Source organism: Bos indicus, chromosome 4, assembly GCF_029378745.1.
Source record: "Bos indicus isolate NIAB-ARS_2022 breed Sahiwal x Tharparkar chromosome 4, NIAB-ARS_B.indTharparkar_mat_pri_1.0, whole genome shotgun sequence".
NCBI lineage: Eukaryota > Metazoa > Chordata > Mammalia > Artiodactyla > Bovidae > Bos > Bos indicus.
The window spans coordinates 68,637,533-68,660,510 of record NC_091763.1 but is presented as its reverse complement, the minus strand read 5'-3'; the positions used below and the strand labels follow the sequence as shown (position 1 = coordinate 68,660,510).

The following is a 22,978-nucleotide window of genomic DNA, read 5'->3' as shown; positions in this document are numbered from 1 at the left end:
GTGGAGAAGACAAAAATATCATCTGTTAAATGGTGTCACCCAATTGTCTGATGGGGGAAAACCTTAGTGTGGGTCTGACTGCAATTGGACCTCTCTCAGATGGCAACTGTATACAGAATAGGCTTTCGTTAACGCCAGTTGTGACCAAAGCAGTCCAGTGTGTTCACCATGGTCTGTGCCCCAAGGCCATTTCAGGTAGGCTTCAGTTACTCTGAAAGTACTGAGTTTGAGTTTTACATAAAATACATAGTTAAGACTCATGGACTGTACAGGCATAGTTTTGTCTGAAGAATGTTGCCAGTGAACAATTATGTAAATCCATCCAAGATAGCGAAAACAAAAAAATCTAAAGAAAGAAAACAAAGGTTAGGGTAATAAAAGTTCAAGATGTATAAATTCTTGACTGGAAACTCAGCATGTCTTGCTCCCAGCCAATCATGCTAATTCCTACCTTAGAAAATTTTTGTTCTTTTTCTACTCTGCATTAAGCCTGTATCTCTGCCCGTTTAAATCCTGCCCCAGTACAGGTGTGTGGTGTTAAGCACCTGTGGGCAGACAGGACTCTGCTTTTATTTATGTACTACATTCCAAACATATATTGAACTTTGAAAATGTCAGTTTATGAAATTCTTAGCAGCAGAAGACTTCTGAACTTCAAATTGGCATATAAATCCTAAATGATACATGAAGTATCTGCATGCTATCTGGATTTCTGTTGGTTGGTTTTGCTAGTTCACATTGCACATTCTATTTAAGACGTCATGCCTAGAATCACTATAGATTTAACCAAATTACTTTTCCTTTATCCCAATTAAATGGCAAGTAAACAGACTCGGGGCATTTAGTAAACTGATGGAAGATTTATGGAAGAACAAACGGCAGAGGTGGTACTGGAACATAGATCTCCACTTTCAGGTCAGCTACTGTCAGGTGGAGCAGTAGGGGGAAAGAAGAAAAGGCTTGAGTTGTTGAGCATCGATCACCGGAAGAGTGGGCTATTTTTCAAAGTATTACCTGAGTGTAGGCCCATTGAGCCCAGTCCTATGCCCAACTAAAGGATTCCAACATAACCATCTTCTATTTCATAGGATGCCCTTGTTGAGCTCCCAAAGAAAAGGAACAAACTGCTGTTGTTTAATGAGCATCAAGCACAGTGCCTGGCACAGAGTAGATGCTCCACAAGTATCTGAGCGAATCTGTTAGAACATGCTTCATTCTGGAAGAAATTGAGAGATTTGCCATGAAACAAAATGTGTTCAGTGGTTATCACTATATTTCCCTATTGGAGATGCACCGTGCACATTAATTCTTTTCAAAAGTCCTATGGAAGAGAATCCTTTTCACACTGGAACCCAGGGGTGACAGATAGCAACCAGTTGTCTATGCTTAAAAAAATCTTGTAGGCTGTCTGGTGAGTTGAAGCTCAAGGACAGACAAAACTTCCTCCCTGAAGGCCCAGCTGTCAGCCTTCTGCCCCTTCAGCCCTTGTGGGTCTTGCATTAGTTCCTGCATGCAGGGTGAGGAAGCCCTTCACTTTGCCTTCTAGAGGCATGCCAGCAACTAGGAGATTGCCGTGGTAGGGTGTGGAGAGAGCAGTGACCGTGCAGAATCCGACCCATTAAGAGAGACCAACCCCTTGCCGCTCCAGCTATCCCACCAGGAGCCCAGGCACGTGGGTAAAGAAGCCAACCTGTGCATCTAGCCCCCAGCTAGTACCCCACTGCAGTGGCATGAGAGACCCAGGTGAGAGCCACTAGGGCCAACATACAAAGATGAGCGTTGTCTATCAGCCCAATAGTTAATGGAGTACCTCAGGGTTGTTGCTTCCTGTGGATGAGGAGTTACTAAAACATTTCACAGGGAACTTGTAAGAAGGATCATTATAAATCCAGGTACCCCTGTGTGTTTAGCAACTCCAACAGGACCAGAACTTAAGATACTCCATCCAGGCTGAGGTGGTTTTTTTTTTAAATACGTGAGGCAAGGTGTGAAACTAGAAATTGCTAAAGCCATGAGAAACCTGTCCAGTGTGAATCCAGATCTGGAGTTCAGCAGGGGAAGGTCATGTGCAGGGTTGAGGTGATTCCAATAGGGTCTGTGGTCTGTACCCAGCTTGAATGTAAATGCTGTGTTGTGTGTGGCTGTGGGACTGATATTATACATCAACTTTACTACTCTGGAAAAATCAGGAAGCCGGCTACATGTGTGGAAACATGGCAGCTCTGGGTTGACCAAAGGGCCTAAAATAAACTACCTTAGCAACTCTCTCTCTCTCTTGCTGTGACTTAAAATGTTCACAAGTGTCATGGGACAACCTTATCAGAGATGTTAGTTATATCTCTAATCAGATGTAACATTTCCCTATCTGTTCATTCACAGATAACTATGGGAACTTCACTTTCCAAAACTCCAAAGCTTTGCTGAAACTCAGTTCTAACTGCAGAGATCCTGAAATGAGTTTGGTCTTTCAAAAATATTCACGACAAAAATAAATAAATGTCAGGCAACTTGAAATTCTTATTAAATCCTCTGATCCCTGAAAAGGAGAAAGAGGATTAAGCTCTTACACGGCAAGGCACATCACTAACGGAACTTTTCCTCATGCCGAGAACTTGATATCTACTGTCTTACTCAGCACTCAGGTTTTAACTAAAAATTGACACTCAGAGAAGCTGACTTGACCAGATCACGAAGCTGAAAAATTCTTAAAAGTTGGGAAGGACTGGGACACTCAGTCTAGAGAAAACTGTCTATGACTTACAGTGATCTGACCCAGGAAGGGGCACGGCATAAGGTACAGAGGAGGACCTGAGGTGGCACTGGTTCTCTTCCATGCCAGGCACTCCCTGTCTGCTGAGGGAACTGACCCAATCGAACAACAGAATTCTACTCCAAATCAAATCATGAGAGCTAAAGTTAGGACACCACACACTGGGCCACCATGCCTTAACTATTTGATGTCTGTCGGTATTCAGGCTTGTGTAAGTACAATATGTAATGTGTACCATATAAAATCCTAACTCTCAGTTTCCTGTGAACCTCTATGTCCTACACAAAGGAGAGGATGAAGTCATTTGGGTATCTGATGTGGAAGAAAGATGAAAAAACCAAAGCTGGGCTTGGAGATGGTGAAAGTGTTAGTTGCTCTGTCGTGTCCGACTTTTTGGGACCCCATGGCCTGTAGCCCGCCAGACTCCGCTGTCCGTTGGATTTTCCAGACAAGAACACTGGAGTGGGTTGCCATTTAAGTTAAAGTTAAAACAGTGAAGGCATGTGGAGCAGCATGGTGACACCCCACCTGCCCCAGAGACGGCACTGCCAGTCTTCCTCTGTCACACTTGACATGGCAGCACATGGGATGTCCAGGGCAAGTCAGGTGGGAACCAGGTCTTTTCCTCCCATGGTTATTACTGTAATCTGTGTTCAGTGTAGGTAATTGTAGACATTGAGAAAGTAGAGAGAAGCATAAGAATGTACAACAGAATCATAGTTTAACATCTGAGGTATTTCAGTATTTTTTGCTGTGTATGTATGTGTGTGTAAGTGTATATATATAAATACACACCACATACAGATTGGATTCCCTCATCAACATTTTTTGAAAATAGCATAAATTTCCAGGAAAATTATGGAACTGAAGAATTTGGACATTTTTAAAAGCTCTATTTTCTGCCAAGTTTTATCCAGAAAGGTCAGTTATGCTCCCACCAGGGCTTCTAGGGGGACCCTCAGGAGAGGCAAGGAGATTTAGATCCACTGAAGGGGAGAAAGGCTCAAGTGTCCTTCTTGGGAAAATCTGGAGCTACATGTGTGCTTGACTGTGTATCTACACAGATGCCAGAGACCAAGCTTGCTTTATGCTGCTGAAATGCTGTGTTCTCTGTGTAGCCGAGGACTCTCAGAGAAACTTTGTGCAGAACCAAGGTGGATGGAATCAGTTGTGCTCCTGGCCTGGAATGTCTGCGAGGAGCACAGAAGAATGAATCATGTTGTGGCTTTGGGGTTCCGTTGGTCAGTGGGGAGCCCACATTGCCCCCCTCTTCCCCCATGCATTTTGTCTTTGTCCCTTTATCCTTAGGGTATTTACTTAATGTTCTGGATGTGAGCTACATGCAGAAGGGTCTTTGAGCTGTAAGCACTTGGGCTAATAAGATCGTAAGGGCTCTGCCAGTCGTGTGAACAGATGAGGTAGAAAGGTCAGATGATAGAACTTCAGGATGGGGGGGAACTTCAGTCTGGGAAGCTGGTAAGGGCTCCCACAAACATTTGAGCTGTGCTTTGAGAAATGGGAATGAAATGAGGAATGCTGACAGAGGAGGGAAAGGGGGCATTTAGAGGCGAAAGAATTAACATGGGAAACCACTGTACTGCTCCTCCTGTGCCCTACTCTATATGAAGTCTGGGGAGTTGGATGCTCATCTTCTCTCAGTTCTGCAAATGCCAGTGAAATGGTGAGAAGAGCTGATCCTGAGTCAGTGCCCAAGAGCCTTGTGGATGAGAAACCCCCTGCCAATAGGCAGGGCAAGGAATGAGACAGGTCTGAAGGTAGCTGTGGGGATGAACAAGATGGTGGCCCTTGTGGATTCTGCCTGACACCACAGTGCACTAGCTCATTATGCCCTCCTCTCACCAAAATCTAATCCAACAACCATGCAGTAAATAAGATGAAATAATTACACTAGAGAACACCACTGCCCTGCAGCCAGTAACTTCCCAGGATAAAGAGTGAGACTAAAGAGTTAGGTAATATGACTACCTTTTCCTCAAGCAGCTGGTTAGGAGAAGCAGTTATGCATTTGTTCCTGTCCCATGCACCATTACCTGGTATTCTGGCCCAGGAAAGGAAACTCACACTTCCCTCATGGAAATCACGACCACTAATTGCCACCCGTGTCATCTGCCAGTCTGTGGTACTGAAACAGGCAGCCTCTATAGCCCAAGTTTCATGCAATTTTCTTTAGGCCTTAGATGGAGAAAGAACACTCCCCCAAAGCCCTCATCGACCTAGATGCAAACAAACTGCAGGAAGGCAGAAACTACTGGAAATTCAAGAAAAATAGAAGCGAGAGAGTAATGACAAGAAAATAGAAATGACCAGGGGAAAGGGATGGAAAAACAAAATGAAGCCAGAGGTGGCAAAGACAGAAGGCTTCATCCTCTTTGGCCAAAATAAAGGGTGTAGCTTACATTCCCCTACCTCATTTTTTGTTTTTCAGTCAGTTGCGGTCTGGGTTATTACTTTGCTCCCTCTTTTAACTTAGCTGACGTGTAAGACACCCCTAAAACAGTGTTTGGACCCTTGAGAGAAGGCAGCAAGACAGCGGAGCACGGTGCACCAGCTCCTGAGAAGCATGGAGGGCAGGTAGGATACAAGAGCAGTGTCCTTGTCCAGCTTTCTCCATTTTCACATAGAGAAAGAAGAGAAAATCTCTTTCTGCAAGCAGAGCTGTCCTCTGGACAAAGTAGCTTCTTGAACAATCCCTTGGGCTCCTGGCTTCCTGAGGTAACCATTTCATTCTCTTCCTACCCCCACTCCACTACCACGATGCCTTCTGACCCACAGGAATGTACGTGTGCAGTCGGGACACGGCACAGTGCATCAGGACACACTTATGGGACCTCACATCTCCATCGTGGGGCTTCATCTGGACTGTCCATGATCAACATTTAATCGTGTTCAGAGTTGGTGAAACCCTGAGCCACTTACCTGCGATACATTTGTGTTTTATGCTTTAATATCAGGAGCAGGTATAAAGTACTGAAATAATCTTGTGTGTGTGTGCGTGCAGAGACATATTGAAGAGGGAATAATACAGGAAGTGCTTATGCTATCATATTTTTCAAGCCTTTCTTTAGAAATAGTCAATCTGCTGAGCTTTGGGGAAATTAGCATCTCATCACAGGCACCGAATCTGTTTTTGATTTTTAGTTTTTCACAGTTGGATTTAAAGAGCTGCTAATGCTTCATGGGAAAGTTTGCAGATTTGTTTTCTTGTAATGTCCTCTGGACCCGAATGTATCGGTGTTTCTCAGTGTTTTGTCCCTTGGGAGTTTTTCTCAACAGAGAATATAGTGCCCCTGGCTCCCCTGACACCCAGTCAGGCCTGCAGAGACACAGGTTTTGGCCGTCTACAGAGACTTTGCTAAAGCTAGAGCTGATGGTTAGGTGTGAAAAATACCAAAGGCCCCCTTTTTCCTCGTCTCTTCATGCCATTTGGGGGAAGTGGGCAAGGGCTTCCTCAGCTGGAAGAAAATACCCTACAACATTTTCCAAAAGAGCCCTGTGAACCGTCTGTAGGCTTTTAAGACTTCAAAGTGGTCTCTCTGAACCACCTGCAGAGCCAGCCACGGGGAAAAGTGTTTGGCAAACACATTTGATATTCTGCCTGATTTGACATGAATTTGAAGAATATCAAAAACATGATCCTCCCACAACAACAACAACAAAAATCTCCTGACCTATAGTTCCCGCACAGATCAGCAAAGGGAAAAACTCACCCAGAGACCAGAGCTAGCCCTGACCTGAGGGCAGCCACACACCCAATCGGCTCCACAGAGGGAAGCACCTCTCCCCAGACTTGACTGACACAGGGCTTGCCATCTTCCATCTGGTTACGCCAAGCGAGAGGGTATTTCTTTTACCTTGTATCTCTTTTTACATCCAGGAACCGGGCAGGCAAAAGGCTTCTCCTCCCCTCCGTTCATGCACATGGAGCTGAGGATGGCTTCAGAGCTGATGGCACTCTCTGTGGTCCAGGACTCGTCGCTATCTGACTCCTCATAATCCACCTCCTCCTCGTCGTATTCGCTGCCTGCAGGGCCAGAGCAGAAATCAAGGAGCGTCAGGAGCGTCCCTCTCGCCCTAAACCTAACCCTAGGACAGGAGGCATGGCAGTGAGGGGACAGGCAGCTCCGACTGCCCTGGAAGAGGACATCTAGGGCACTAAGGGACTGCAAGGGCATCTAGTCCCGAGGACAGCCCTGAGGGGGAGGGTATCTGTTTTCCCATCAGAGAGCCCAGGGCTCATGGTAAGGAGTTAGCTGTGCAAGAACGTGAATGCAATTCTTCAGCAAAGGTGACTGCAAAGATGCTGAAACCAAATATAACCGACCACGACAGACAAACCCCTGTCCCAACACACACACACGCACATACACACACACAGGATACACATGACACTCCAATGAACAGAATCCTGTCCCCTTAATTTTCCTGCTTTATCACCATAGTAAATACAAAAATCTGTGGGAGGGGGTTACATTTTACACATTAGGTATTTACACTTTGGTGGGAATTCATTTCAGATCTCTTCCTTTATAAGCTGAGCTGGGAAGACCACGAAGAAATGTGGCACTAAAGGGGGCTTTACCCCAAGCTAGGGAGGCAGGGGGCTGAAACACCCAGAGCTCTGAGGACACAATGTCATCATCAGAATGCAGGTCCAGCTAGAGGAAGACCCGACAATTCCCTACCACACCTGTCCCCAGTGAACAGCACCTGCCTTTCAGTACACACCACCTTTCCTGGGAGGGAGGGCCGGCTGAGCCACCGCAGCACAGAGCTAAGACGCATGTCGGGATCCCCTTGTACCCTGAGGTTAAGAGCTCTGCTCAGAACTGAATTAAAAATCTGCCTCACCAACTTCTGCTCAGCATGGAGGGGATGGAGAACCACTTCAACAAGCAACCCCCCCCCCCTTTTTTTTAACGAGGTCTACAGCCATTTATGTGGAGTTTTTGCACAATACAATCCTGAAGGACATAATTCTACAGATCATAAACAGTGTAAAATAATATGTTGACAAGTTCTAATGCATTTACAAGCCTCGTGGAATAAATAGGAATTATAGCACAACATTAATAAGAATTATATGGTAGCAATTACAGTTGTGAAATTCATCCCCCAGGTGTGAAGCTAAATTGCAGCAGGGGCCTGCCTGGGTGCTCACCGTGGGCTCCCTCTGCTACATCAATTATTTCAACACCAAATATTGGCACTTTTATTGGGTTTCATTTTAATAGGCATTAATAAGATTGTTTGAAGAGCCAGTCAAGCCAGGAACAAGGACGCCAGCATGAGGTGAACACTTAAAAGGATCCAGGAAGGGAGGAAGGGACCTCAAGGTGAACGAGGGCCTCGTATGTTTTAGGCATGTGAGATGCATCATCTCATTTAACCCTCTGGTGACCCAGTGAGGTGAGGATGACTGTCACTCTCATACACACAAAGAAACTGAGAACCGTGTGCTTCAAGAGCTTACACATTCTCAATTAGCGATTAAGGGAGTCAGTTTTCCCCAGGTGACACTTTCCTGGCCTCCAATGCCAGCAGCTCTCTGGGGCGGTGGGGAGGGGGGTGTTTCTCAACCTCCATGTTTCTGGTCCTCCACCATCTACCACTCAGAATTCAAAGCAGCCTGTTTAGAAACTCGGGCAGTGCAGAAAAAACCACCAGGCCAAAAGGAGGCGTTGGCATTCAGTGTGGGTTTCAGTAAGCCCCCAGCCGTGTTTGGCTGGAGACCCCAGGGATCAAGACAGCACAGGGGTGCCACTCTGCCGAGGCCCTGAGTCGGTCTGTGAGCAAATCTCAAAATCTGTTTTCCAGTAGGGCACCGTTTAGGACATTTTACTCTTAAACAAATGCCACATGCCGCTGTCCTTTAAATTGCTTGTTAGAAAACTATAAATGCTGTTTCGCAAAGCTCTTCCAGTAGGACTTGAGAAAGTGAGAATGACTAATTTACCCATCTAATTGGGCTAACTTGTTAACCTGAATACTGAAAAGTGCACAACATTTACAACTGGGGCACAGGGGGTGGGAAAGAAAGCCTCAGACCAACCGAGGGCTTAATGAAGCCCAGTAGAAGATAAAACTTCAAAACTCCTCGGGATCAAAAGGGGCCAGGCCCGAGGGATTGATCCTGTAGACACAGCTGCTTGGAAACCACGTGGCATCCAGTCCCAAGTGTTGCAGGAATGGGGACCACGAGTCACCATCCATGTCAGGATGCCTTTGCGAGTATAGGCATGCTCACACACCACAGGGTCCTCTGGGTGCTTTGTGAAACTGCCTGCCTGGCATGGGGATCGAGAAGGATCTGTTTCTACTGAGTTCTGTCCTGTAACACAAGCTGAGCAGTGCACGGCCCTGGGTTTATGCCTTGGCTGGACAGTCAGCTGAGTGACTACCTGGCCTCTTCTTTCTCTTCTGTGAAATGGGGGAAAGACTCTTCCCTTCAGTTTAATTCAAGGGTTAAAATTAATGTTGATAAAGCACCTGGCACAGGAAGCCATAATGAGTGCTCAAAAAACAAGACAGGACCTCCCCGGTGGTACAATGGGTGGGAGTCTGCCTGCCAGTGCAGGGGGACACGGGTTCCATCCCTGGTCCGGGAGGATTCCACGTGCCTCAGGGCAACCGAGCCGGTGTGCCACAACTGCTGAGCCAGCGAGCCTGGAGCCTGTGCCCCGCAGTGAGAGAAGCCACTGCAGTGAGGAGCTCGTGCACCGCAACAGAGAAACCCCTGCTAGTCACTAGAGAAAGCTCTCGTGCAGCAGTGAAAATCCAGTGCAGCCAAAAATAAATAAAAATGAAGACAGTGTAATATCGCTTTTGTAATAATACTACCCTATAATATTACACGTAAAATGATACTGTTTTTTAGAAAAGCCTGTTGTGAAACCAAACAAAAAATAAGAAAATTCAGAGGTTTGGGAATCTCCAGTAGAAAAACTACAAGAAGGATTCCATATCACAAGAGAGGCATGGTGCTCACTGAGGACTGTTCATGCAGACACATCTACAGGGGCCAGTCTGGGAGCCCACGTGATCCATGGTGCTGCCACAGATAAGCTGTGTGACCCCAGGCAAGTGATGTAACCTCTCTGAGCTTTAGGTTCCTCATCTGTAAAATGGACTGATAATACTACAACCTCTTAAGGTTGTTGTGAGGGCCAATTGAGTTCCTGCTTTTAAAAGGATTTAGAACAGACTGAACAACAACATTTACTAATATATTACTGTGTAAAACAGATAAGCAAATAAAAGGATGAGGATTAAATAGTTTAATCAGTTCAGTCGCTCAGTCTTGTCTGACTCTTTGCGACCCCATGGACTGCAGCATGCCAGGCTTCCCTGTCCATCACCAACTCCCGGAGCTCACTCACATTCATGTCCATCCAGTCAGTGATGCCATCCAACCATCTCATCCTCTCTGCGCCCCCTTTTCCTGCCTTCAATCTTTTCCAGCATCAGGGTCTTTTCCAGTGAGTCAGTTCTTTGCATCAGGTGGCCAAAGTACTGGAGTTTCAGCTTCAGCATTAGTCCTTCCAATGAATATTCAGGACTGATTTCCTTGAGGATTGACTGGTTGGATCTCCTTGCAGTCCAAGGGACTCTCAAGAGTCTTCTCCAACACCACAGTTCAAAAGCCTCAATTCTTCGGCACTCAGCTTTCTTTACAGTCCTACTCTCACATCCATACATGACCACTGGAAAAACCATAGCCTTGACTAGATGGACCTTTGTTGGCAAAGTAATGTCTCTGCTTTTTAATATGCTATCTAGGCTGGTCATAACTTTCCTTCCAAGGAGCAAGTGTCCTTTAACTTCACGTTTGCAGTCACCATCAGCAGTGATTTTGGAGCCCAAGAAAATAAAATCTGTCACTGTTTCCACTGTTTCCCCATCTATTTGCCATGGGGCCGGGTGCCATGATCTTAGTTTTTTTAATGTTGTGTTTTAAGCCAGCTTTTTCACTCTCCTCTCTCACTTTCATCAAGAGGCTCTTTAGTTCTTCTTTGCTTTCTACCACGAGGGTGGTGCCATCGGCATATCTGAGGTTATTGATATTTCTCCTGGCAATCTTGATAGTTTAATAAATATACATAATAACATGAGAAATATTTTACTTAGTAAGTGTAAAGATTCCATATCTCCTTCCTCCACCTTATGGACTGTCCTGTGTACCTACTCTGGAGCCCACTGCCCTTCAGGCCAGCGGGAGGGGTCAAACAGGCCCATCACTGCCTGCTTTGAGGCCATCACATTCCAGTGAGCTTTTGGATTGTTCCAGGGAAGCAGGATGGGGTGTTAAGGAATGCATATGCTCATTCATTAACCCTGATCTTGGCTGAGCAGGTGATCCTGGAGGCACGTGTGATCTCTGTCCTGTCAGTCTAGCAGAGGTGGTGCTGGGCTCCAGCCAGCAGAGGGAGGACGCAGAATCAAGCCAGGCTCCTGGTTCTGAGCCCTCATCACCCAGAATCCATAAAATGTTCATTAATTATAAAGCATTCTTCTGTGTAAAAAAGGAAAAGACCCCCAACACCCATTCTTGTAGCTGGGAGTGATTGGGGCAGGTAGGTGTGAGGAAAGCATGCGAGTCACAAGAATAATTCACTCCCTGGGCCCAGAGCAGGTGTCTGGGGACGGGCTGGCAGGTGTCCTCTCAGAAGCAGGGTTGGGGAACAGTGAGTTGGTGAGTCGCAATTTTGCAACGAGAAGGAACTTGACAAGCCCTTGACTCCACCCTCAAGTTAACATCGCAGAAGTGAGAGGTGTTCGGTGGTTTATCTCACAGGTCTCTCTCTCCAGGGCTGCTGGCTGGGGACTCCAGCAGGGTAAATCTATGCTGTGGCACGAGCACTGGTTCATCTGCATCTCTCCACCCCCGCCCTTTCCTTTCCACAAGTCAGCTCTAAGCCTTGGCAATGCCAACTGAAAAAGACAAGTGCTTAAGCACAAAACAGAAAACCTGCCACAGGCCAGCAGCTCTCCCCACGCTGACTCTCTCGAAGGGTCGAGAAGACGGCATTCTCATAACTAAAGGGAAAGCCTGAAGGCCTTCAGTAGGAAAAGCAGATGAAAAACCCACAGCCGTGGCTTCTTTAGAGCAATGGCCGCTGTTCTTCCAGAAGTGCCAGCCTTTCCTCTGGGCTACAGCACCTGAGAGGGCCGACAGCACAGGGACAAGAACTGCAGAAACAGCGCCCTTGTATTTTACAACAAAAACCGACTGGGTGAGATTTCTGATTTGGATGAACTTGCTCTCCTAGGAGAGAGAACACCCGCAAAGATCTGCATCCCAAGGACAAAGGTCAGAGGACTGGGATGCTGGGGGGATGTGCCAGGGGGGATTTACAGTGGGGATTCAGCCAAGCAATTATTCTGTTAGGATGATTACTGTTTTCACTGATGCTCTGGTTACAAAGTCCCATGGCTTTAAGGCTCTGCCCAACCCTAGTTCTCCTTTAAGCACTGTCATTTTTACTGCACTAATGGGCACAATATGAAGCTTTGAGGGATGCACAAAAGCATGATAGCCAAAATGCCAGGCTTCTTTTAATTTGGCCTACTTTTGCTTTAAATCATTTGTTCCTTAACTTCTAGCAAATACTTCCATACCTAAACTTACCTGTGCCTACTGGATTTAATAAAAATTGTAGCTACCTAAGAATGAGCAAATTTTGCTTGACACTTGCATTCTCGAACTGGAAGGAGTTAGGAGATGCCTTTGTCATTTAGGTGGTGGTGGTGGGGTGGCTCCTGTAAGCCTGGAGTGTGGAGACGTATTTTTCATGGAACCAACCTTTGTTTCCCCAGTTTCGCAAAGGGGAGAGTTGGAGTTCAGGAGGTGAGGGACCTGTCTAAGGTCACCCAGTTAGAAACAGGCAGGCTGGACTGGTACTTGAGTCTTTGGTTTCAAAGTTTGTGCTTTTTTATTTAATTTTGAATGGAATATCCCTGACTGACAGAAAGATGTGACACACAGAGCGAAGCCCTGGAAGCACTGGAGAGGAGCGGGACGGAGTCCAGCTTGGGGTGTGGGAAGCACAGGGCTAGTCTCAACCTCAGTGTGGGGCCTGCCCTCCTGGGTGTTAGCATTCCAGTGTTGCAAAGAAAAGCCCCATGAGTTGATTTTTCCAGGCTTTTCATATTCTTAGGCATCATTAAACAATTTACAAATAACTTTACCAACATGAGAATTTCTACAAGAAAATTAATTTCACCTTGCACGGTCACAGGTGGGCGTTAGCAGCCACTAATCTTTCTCAGGTTGAGCTTTCCATTGTCATCCTCCATGGCTGCACAGTCCCCACTGTGGGGACCGGAGGTGGGCAGGACAGTGATTGACAGAGGTACCTTTGGGTGGGTGGCCCCAAGAGCTCATGCCAGCATTTCATTTGGGGAAATGAACAAACCCAGTGGACAGGATTTCAGAGGGCAACTATACTCTACAGGACTGCGGGAAGAGTCTGCCTGGGTGTCGGCCAAGGAAGTAAAAAGTTGATTTCATGAGTTATATGAAAAGACAAGGGGGTCCAGAGTGCCTGTGCACACTTATATCCATATCCACCCACCTGGACGAGTCCCCTTCATGCCCAGGAGCCAGCTGAGTGCCTCATGCGCCACAAGGACCACCTTATATCTAGCCCACTTCCCTCCAGACTCTGCCCACCACCTCTGTCCCCTGCTCACCCCTCTACTCTGTGAAGATGGCCCCAAACCCATTCTAGCACCTACAGTGTTCTTGTTCTTTGTATTCATAAACAGAGTGACATACGGATAAAAACAAGTCAACCTTTCCCAGAAATCCAATATGCCACAATTTTAACTCAGATCGTTAATATTCATGCACAAGTTCTAACTGCAGTGACAGCAAACCAAAACTCTCTTGGGATGTCAAATTCTGGCAAAGACATTAGCAAAGCGTTGCCTTTCTGTCTTATAGAATTATAATTATAATTAGCTTTAATTGGTACCGACCCACTTGATATGAGCTGAAGCAACAACAGTCTAAATGAACTGACAAGTGATTACAATGGAAGACACACTTAGTGGCTCCAGGGACCATCGCCAAGTCTCAAAAATTCTTGACCTCCTTGGTCCACCATCACTGTCCTAAGGGCAGCTGACCCTTACTGGGGGCACACTCATTTAAACCTCACAACAGCCCTATGAGGCTGATACCTACTACAATATCTTCATTTTATATACAACAAAGGCTCAGAGAGGCAGAGCGCCTTGTCTAAGGTCACAAAGCTCTTCCGTGGCAGAGCAAGGGTTCTACTCTAGCCGTCTTAGCTCTAGAGCTTGTCTTCCTAACCTGCCTATGGTCCCACTAATAACTTGAATCCACCCGAATGGAAGTGCACATCTCTCAGTATGTTCAAACGCATGTCACTGAACTCACGGTGGCCTTGAGAGTACCTGGCACACCCAAGTCACACGGAATGTATTTGTTAAACACACAAAGGAAAGGCAAAGACGAAACAGGCCTCCTGACACCAGGTCACTGTTTTCTAACCACGTAACAGGGTTGTGTGTGGACACTGCAAGTGATGAAGGCATTGTGGAGATGCACACGCGGCTGGGTATCTGACATCCAGGGTCTGCCACTTCAAGACAGATGAGATGCAGAAGTCCAGGCCCCCATCACCTTCCATTGTGTTGATTTTTGACGAGTTGATGATGTGGTCACAGGCAGCCGCACTCCTGCTGGTACACTCATAACAAGGGGAACGCTGGAGGGATGTGGAGGCCGCCACCCCCAAACTGGCCAGGACCGCACAGCCCTGACTGCCGCCCAGCCACCATGACATGACTGCCATCACCGAAGGGCTGAGCAGTGCTCGGAAGCTGTGACCCTGCTCCTGGCTCCTTCCTTGTCACTCTCACTCCACAGCCCATGATTGAATTAAGGTTAAGATCTACGGAATCTTAAGCTTTATGGAAGCCTTAGGGTTAAGGTGATGGAAATCAGCTGCTTCTAAAACCTGGGTGTTCAGATTTTAAAACAACTCCACCAAGCGAGTGTAAGAAATCCTCTATTTGAATAGGCACATTGCCAGAAAAAGATGTAAAGGGAAAACTAACCGTTTTCTTATCAGTGCTTTCTTATTTTGCCTCCGTCCTCTTCTTCTTTCTCCTTGAGGCTTCAGAGAAGCCTCTGTTCTTCTCTCACCCGCTCAGTTTGCAGTCAAGCCCCTGCAGTTTGTTCCTGACTGAGTTTTGGTACCTAATTCCCCAGCTCTCCATCTTGGTGAGAAGAGAAACAAACTACCCCCAAAGCACAAGAAAACATCTTGTCTCCTTTATTGTTCTCATATTCTGGCTATTTTTCAGGGAAAACAAAATGAACAATAAGAAACAAGGACGTCCCTTCAGTATTGCAAGGATCTCGGTAACATCGCCGCCCCACCTCCTACCCACATCAGCTCTGCTATTTCACTTTGAGGGGAGATTAAAATGGCTCTTTCCCCTGAACCTTCCAGATGCTGCTTGAGATTCACTAAGATTTAACATAAAGGTTTCTTGTCACAACAGGCAACTCTCAAGACCTATTTCCGATGCAGAGTCCCAATGTTTTCAAATTGTGACTCCTAAGTGGGTCGTGAAGTCATTTTTGTGGGGCATAATTAGAATTATTATTTTTTTTAAATGGACAGAATGGAATAGAAAGTATCAGAGTATAAGATGTGTTTGTAAAACTTGTTTCAGGTGTGTGTCTCAGTGTAAAGATTCTTCTGACTACATGTCACAGTAAGAAAAACATGAAGCCGTTTTTAACCACCAGTATAGAGCTTCTTTCTACAAGAACCAACATTCATTTCCGGGGAGGGGGGGGAATCAAACAATTTTTAACTGACATTTTAATAGGGTATAGAGAGGCTGAAATAGAAGAGAAAGGTCATTTTTGGTGCCTGCCAGTAAGGCACTGTGTCAGCTAGCAGGAACCTACAAACGAACAGGGGAGGTGGGCTGTTGGCAAGCCGACCTCAGGCCCACCAGGAGGACACAGACAAGATCTCACTGTGAAAGTGACAGAGGTGTATCATGGAGAGAAAGTATGATGACAGCTCTTCACCATTTCAGGTGTCCTTCTGGCCCATGCCACTTCTCATTCTTTTTGAATATTCTCTAGGGAAGCCAATCTTTGTTTGCAAGGTGGGTGAAATCTAGTTCTAAGACATGGTCCTAAGTCACCCACTGGGCTCTTTTAAAAAGGGTCCTACAGGGCACCCTGGACTCTCTTACCAGTTGTTGTCAGACTGCCAAATAGAATAGGTTCTCTGAGTTTCAAACCTTGCAGCTGAGCTAAGAAGGGCTGGCCAGCAAGCAGGTGCCCGTGAGGGTGTGTCCAGACTCAGAGAATCAGGCCTGCTCAGTCCTGTGAAGGAGGCACAGGGGAGCCTGGAAGGGGGGTGTGGGTGTGTCCAAGGGTGACTGGCTTGTCCTGCCTATCACCCTCTTGTGTCTCCTGGGAGATGGCTGTCAGACTGTGGGTTCCTCAAGGCTGGGCTGCTCTAACTGTCCCCAAACCCCAGTACCCAGCATGGTGTGCACTGTGAACAGGGCTCCGCCAGTCCTTGTGGGATGAAGGTATCTATGGCAGAGGCCCTGAGCACTGGAGGGATGGAACCACGTGCCACAATGCACACAGGGATGTGTATGTAACATACAGACTCTGCGCTTCGTAATTGTGCTTATGTAATACACACTACCATTTGTATATAACAAAATAAGAGGAACAGTGACGCCATCAGGGATCACAATCTGTACGATGCACGTACACAACGCTCTATCTCCCATTAAACCTGATGAATACAACTATGAAACCAGCTGGATCCCAGCCAGAGGCTGCGTTGGGGCAGGTAATTCAGGGACCTGGGAGCAGGCTGCCTGTATTAGGATCTGGCTCTGCTATTACCATCTGGTGCCCTCTACCAGACTCCTCTGTCCGTGGGATTTTCAAGGCAAGAATACTGGAGGAAATACTGCCATTTCCTCCTCCTGGGATCTTCCCCACCCAGGGATCAAACCTGCATTTCTTGAGTCTCCTGCATTGCAGGCAGATTCTTTACCACTGTGTCACCTGGGAAGCCACCCTCAGACTCAATATTCCACCTTCAACGCATCTGTGAAATGGAAAAAACTGGAACTAACTTCATAGGGCTGTGGTGAGATGGAGAAGGAAATGGTGGTCCACTCCAACACTCTTGCCTAGGAAACCCCAAGGACAGAGGAGCCTGGCCTGCTACAGTCCATGGGCTCACAAGAGTTGGATAGTAGACTTAGCAACTACACCATCACCACTAATATGTATAAAGTGGGGACATTAATTCGTGGCATTCAGTTCTGTATATTAGCTCTGGATGGTATTATTGTTTTGATCAGTAATTTAAAACTGTCTAGACTTGAAAGAAAAGGCCAGGTATGGACAAAGCCAGTGAGAAATCATCTGGTTAGAGTCATCTGTCTAAAATGCATGGACAAAAATGCCTAAGATATAGTTTGCCCTTTTAATACAATGGATGAGAATACTGCTTTCTTATGCTGTCAGAAATAAACAAATGGCTGATTCGGGGTTATATGGCTGAACTTATTTTTCATTAATTCACCCACAGTCCTGGAGACCTGGGGGTGAAAGAGACATGCAATCTCTCTGCCTTCAAGGTGTGCAGTGAGATGAGGGCCCCCCAGTGGCTCATTTCTGCACTGTGGGTTCCTGCAGCGAGGGCGTGCCCTGCTCTCAATAATGTGAATTCTGGAAACAATGAGAGCAGAGGACTGTCTTTCTGAAACAAGTGCAGCCTTCTCTGTGGTACAGAGGCACTTGCCAGGGCTGGTTACAGGAATGGTGTTTTCCTTTCTAACACAGATTTAATGTGTTATACGTACATGCAGGGTGGATATTTTTATGCCAAGAGAAAGCTCAGAGGGTAGGGTTGGGAAAAGGAGGATGATGGACATCAAGAAGAAAGATGCAATAATCAAGATAAGAAATAATCAGGGTCCACTGGCAAAAACCCGTTTCTGCTGCATCAGAGTAACCGTCTCTTTCAGACTCAGCCGAGGACGTGGAAACGAGCCACCGCAGAAAATATGGTGTGCTTCTCTGGGGAAGAATGTCATGAAGAGTCACTGAAAGTTCACAGGAATCTCGGAGGTCTCCCGTAAAAGCTTTGTTTCACACTTTGTCCCATGTGGAACCCACAGCCTGGGCCGCATGAAAAACGAGTTTTATGAGAGCACTTCTGATTTTTAAGAAGGCTATTTGGCTTCATAACCGGGCAGCTTCCTGAGAGCCCCGGGATGTCATTTTTACATACTGCACATCGCAGGCTGCCTCCATAATCGTCAGGGCCACACTTAAATCTGGTGAAACGTTGCCTGGGTGACAAACCTCGACAAAAGCGATTGGGAGAAACTGCAGGGGCAAGAACTTCCCGGTCAAACAGATTGTGTTAAGTGTGCTATAAAAAGTAGTCTGATTTTTTGCATGAGGGTAAGGGGTCGAGTGAGACGAGGACAGCGTGGCTTCTGCTTCTGGCATTTTCCATTCCCTATACGATTTTATCCAGCTTCTCCTGGGCCCCAGTGTTGCAGCAGACCTTGAAGTCCAAGGTCGCAGAGTGAGCATCCAGTGACCTTAATGATGCTTTCTCCTCTATTTCTATTTTTCTGGCAATATCTCACATGACCATGAGCACACACTTTGGAGCCCAACAGCCTGGATCCCGATGCCACCTCCTTCACCGATTGTTCACTGACCTTGGGACACTCGCTCAAGTTTTCTTTGCCTAAGAACCCACATCAGACAATTCAATGAATCAACATATAGGTAAGTGCTTAAACCAGCACCTGGCACTCAGCACTCTCTTAGTATTTCCAGAACCCCAGGAGCAGCAGGGGTCTATGAAGTTGCCTGGTTTCCCCTGCCCACTCTCACTCCTGCGTCCATGGCTGGTTCCTGCCCCGTGGGTTAGGGACCCTCAGGCCCAGCTCCCATGTTCCACGTGGGGCTGCTTCCTGCCCTCCTGCCTCTCCTCCAGCCTGCTCTAGCCTGTGTGTTGGCCACCTGGTCACTGTCCACTAGATTCACCTTCCCTGTGTGTTGTTGTGGGTCAATCCCCCTGTACTCCCTTCACTTTGGACAAGAATGTGGCCTGCCATGGCCTGGCAGTGGACTCCCTTGGCTACTCTGTCCTAGTCCATCCTACAGATGTTCTGTGACAAAGACATGATACCACATCCCTGGAAGGCTGGCTTCCTTTCAGTTGATCAGAGTTGACTTCAGAAGTGGCTCTGAGTTCTCCCTGTTGCTGTGACATCATATGCATTAACTTTGGCTGCGAGGGGCTGCTTGGTGGCAGGAACATGGTTCTTAGACTCAGAAGCCAAAATTCAGATCCTCTTTGTGGGATCCCAGGAAATGTAGCAGTCTTCTTTAAGCCCTGTTACCCCACTTGAACAAAGAGGCCTGCAGCAGGATCGGCCTGACAGTGTGGTGAGGGCTGAGCTGGAACACAGAAAAGGCTTTTCACGGTGCCCAGCAGAGGACGAGCTCAGCACAGACCTGGTCACACAACCTCTTCCTTCCTTGTCCAAAACAGAGGTGGTGGGCTCCTTCCTCTCCTCCATCCTTGCCCCTCCCCGGGTCACTTCAGGGTTCCCTGGACACAGGCATTGTTGTACAGAAATCCTACACAGGCAGAGTGCTTCCTCTCACTGTGTTTACAGTAAGTATGTCACACTTAACCGAATGATGCCATATAAGCGTCACATGGTGATAAACAAGATGTTTTCCCATGGCTTAGTAACAAGACTAAGGGTTTATTATTAGACATCTATTGATAGTTGAAAACAGGAACAGTTCTGGCCTAATAAACCACGGCTATTGGTCCCCGGACAGGCTGCAACAGAAGTAACAAAAGATCTGTCTGCTTGGCCCAAACTCATATGGAAATGTGATGGATGATCTATTTACAGTTTGGATTCCAAAATCATCAGGCGCTTGAATTCTATTGTGCCTGTTACTGCCTGTGACTGGTCTGGATGGGAATTTTTAATATAATGGATGAGGATGGACCAGAGATTTCTGAGACCCTAGACGGCTATATCTTGAAGGCACCAAAGTGGACACGCAGAACTGTGGCATAAACAGACTCCTCCCCTTCCTCTCTAGAGTCTCCAAGACGGACTATCAAACTGCAGCAGGGGCTTCTGTTTGGGTGGCTTCCTTGTGTGCAAATCCCATGGAGGGGGTGGGTGCTGAGAACTGCTTCTGGCCCATTTTCCAAAATGATTCGGGACAGAGCAGGTCAGGAAGACGCCCCACCTGCCATTTTCATGTGGGAGGAAGGCGGCTTTGTCCATTAAAAACAAAAAATAGAAACCCAGTGACATAAGATACCATCTCACTGTCCTTTTGCCATTTATTTCATGTTTACAGTTAGGAAATGGCATTTCTGTACCAAGATCTGATCCTCTATGCAAAATAAAGGAAGACTTTATTTTGAATTTCTGTATTTTGTCTTCCGAGGCCCTCCACAAGCTGGCCCCAGCCCTCTAGCCTCATTAAAAGAGCCCCCCACCCCGACGCCTGCCCCCAACCCCCGTTAGCTTCTCTCCTCGGCAGGAGGTGTTTTCACGGCCCTAACTCAGCATCTCGCTCAGCTCCTGCCCTACTCCCTTGCTCTGGTCTCTACCTGCTCCTGTCATAAATGCCTTCCAGCTCTGCTTTAAGTTCCCAAAGAGCCTGAGCTGTTTGGAGCTTTTCTCCTACACCTCTAAGTCCTGAGTGTACCGTCTATACTTACTTTCCGACTGACTTTAAAACACCCAAGCTTGGCCTTTATAAGCTGTCAATGCTAGGTCATAAAAGAATATACCCTGCAAGACCTTGCAAGGATACCTGGAAACGACCTCAGGTCTTTCGTGCCCATCTCCCCTGTTACGGGGACATCACTGAGGACAGATGCACTGAGGCTGGTGGAGGTGACGTGTCCTTGGTCACATACTTAGCAAAGGTCCAGGCAGGGGCAAAACTCTAACAGCCAGGTCCTGGACTCCTCCCCCCACCTCCCCAAGCTGATGTCCTGTCAGTGGCTTGCCTGAGTTAAATATATGGAAAACCCAGCATTTGCAAGCCAGGCAACAGAAACTTCCATCTCACAGGGACCATTCATGATACTGAAAGAGCAAGTTCTGGAAACTACAGGTTGAAATTGATGCTTCTGAGGTAGTTTTGACAAGTCCATGTGACCCCCAACCATGATCTGTATACACAGATGCAGAATCACAAACATTCAAGGAGGAGGAGGTTGACACACACCTCTCTAAATGTCACTCTAATGTCAAGGGAAAGATGAAGCTAAGAATATTCAATTCTAAGTTCTCACGCCACTGAACAGCTTTACTGCCCCATGCTCCTCCTCCTCCTTCATTATGGAGTCTGATTTGTGGCTGGCACTAAATCCAGATGATCCGTTTTTCAAATCCATCCTGGCCCAGAGGCATAAGGTCGACTTCGGAGAGGCAGCCAGTGCTGTGTGCCAAAGGAGGGTGATGTTTGCAAATGTGATTATTACCACCCTAGCCAACCTCCCATTTTTCAACTCAGGTCTACTAACTACTTCTTCCCTTGAATTGGTTTTCCTCCTATCAGGAGGATGTTCCTTTTTATCCAAAGACAAACCAATGACTCTTTGCAAATCCTATAAGCCATATGTCATCCACAGATTTCCTAATGGGATAATCCACTTGTCACAGACTATAAAGGAAGCATTTGCCAGTGGCCTAAATGAGGATTAATGAACTAATATTCAGCGGACCTTTGGGGAGACACAAGAAAACCTCTGGCGTGGGCAACGTCATCAGAACCCGAGCAACCTGCACATTCTGCATTTATGAGAGGCCCTTTCAGAAGACTTCAGAGGCATAACTTTCAAGTTTTAGCATCCAGGAGAAACACATGGCTTTTTTTTTCCTAAAAGGTGAAAGTGGGGAATTCCTTGGTGGTTCAGTGATTACAACTCCATGTTTTCACTGCAGGGGGCCTGGGTTTGATCCCTGGTTGGAGAACTAAGATCCTGAAAGCTGTGCGGTGCTCTCTACACCCACTGCCAGTAAATCATGATGAGTTTCCATTTGATCATCTGAGGCAGAACCACGACTTCATACATTCATTCTGAAACCCACCCCAAAAGATCGGCACCATCATGTCATTTACATTTGTGGTTTCGCTTTCTAAACTTTTTGGCCAACCCAATACAAGGTGAAAGTTTAGAAAGCGAAACCACAAACGTAAATGACATGATGGTGCCGATCTTTTGGGGTGGGTTTCAGAATGAATGTATGAAGTCGTGGTTCTGCCTCATGGAAACTCATCACAGGCATGTGCTCTGTCAGCAGGATGCACTTCAGAAAATGCAGCCGAAATCTGTACTTCTAGGGTCTAAAGCCAACTGCTGTCAGATCAGGGCACTGGGTGCTGCTGAGGCCTTCTAGTCAGAGTGCCACAGACTCTGGAATCATTCTGCATTCTCAATAAACGTTCCCCCCACAACCGCTCTGTGAGTTGCAGAAAAAGTTCTTTCAATAATGAACAGCCGTCTGTTCCACAGAGTACAGGAAAAACATGATAAACCGAGTCACACACCTTGGCTGTAAACATATTCTTACACGAGATTTCTACAACTCCATATAAAGAAAATGCAGGCTCTTAACCACCCGCAGAACTACAACAACAACAAGAAAATGCACAAGGCTTCCTGCAATTAAGCGGCAGTGTTTTACAGTGCAATTTTATTTATACCTGAAAGAGAGCAAATAAATAAATATATAAAAGGTCGCACAGACCCCTCCTGCCCAAGGCTTATTCTGCAAATTAACTTTGCAGTCATAAAACCCGTGCCAGCTGGACTCTTTCCCCTGGTCCTCTGTGGCACAGGCAGCCAAAGCAGGTATACAGCCGAGAAAAAAACAAAGTCGGGCATTTTCCACCCTCAGCCAGGGATGTTAATTGAACTTTGGCTCATGTTTAAAGATTTCTCTCTTCATGTTCAAGAAAGAATTAAAAACAGTTGAGCTGGGGGAAAATGAACATCTGTTACTGACTTACACTCACAACCACAATGAAAAACATTCATAATTAAAGCAATTTTGCATTCCTCCTAGTTAGAGCTGTAATGT

At 46.6% G+C, this 22,978-nt stretch overlaps 1 protein-coding gene across 3 annotated transcripts in view; it reads right to left on the bottom strand.

Annotated features, from left to right (window-relative positions):
* Window positions 1–22,978, bottom strand: part of JAZF1 (JAZF zinc finger 1) — a 330,616-nt gene that overhangs the window by 2,376 nt on the left and 305,262 nt on the right. For 2 of the 3 annotated variants that reach the window (XM_019958841.2, XM_070787277.1), the window contains exon 4: window positions 6,643–6,812. In XM_019958841.2, coding sequence (XP_019814400.1) covers window positions 6,643–6,812 — 170 coding nt within the window. Of the gene's footprint in view, window positions 1–4; window positions 1,217–6,642; window positions 6,813–22,978 lie in introns of those variants that run through there. The other variant, XM_070787278.1, reaches the window with a different exon arrangement.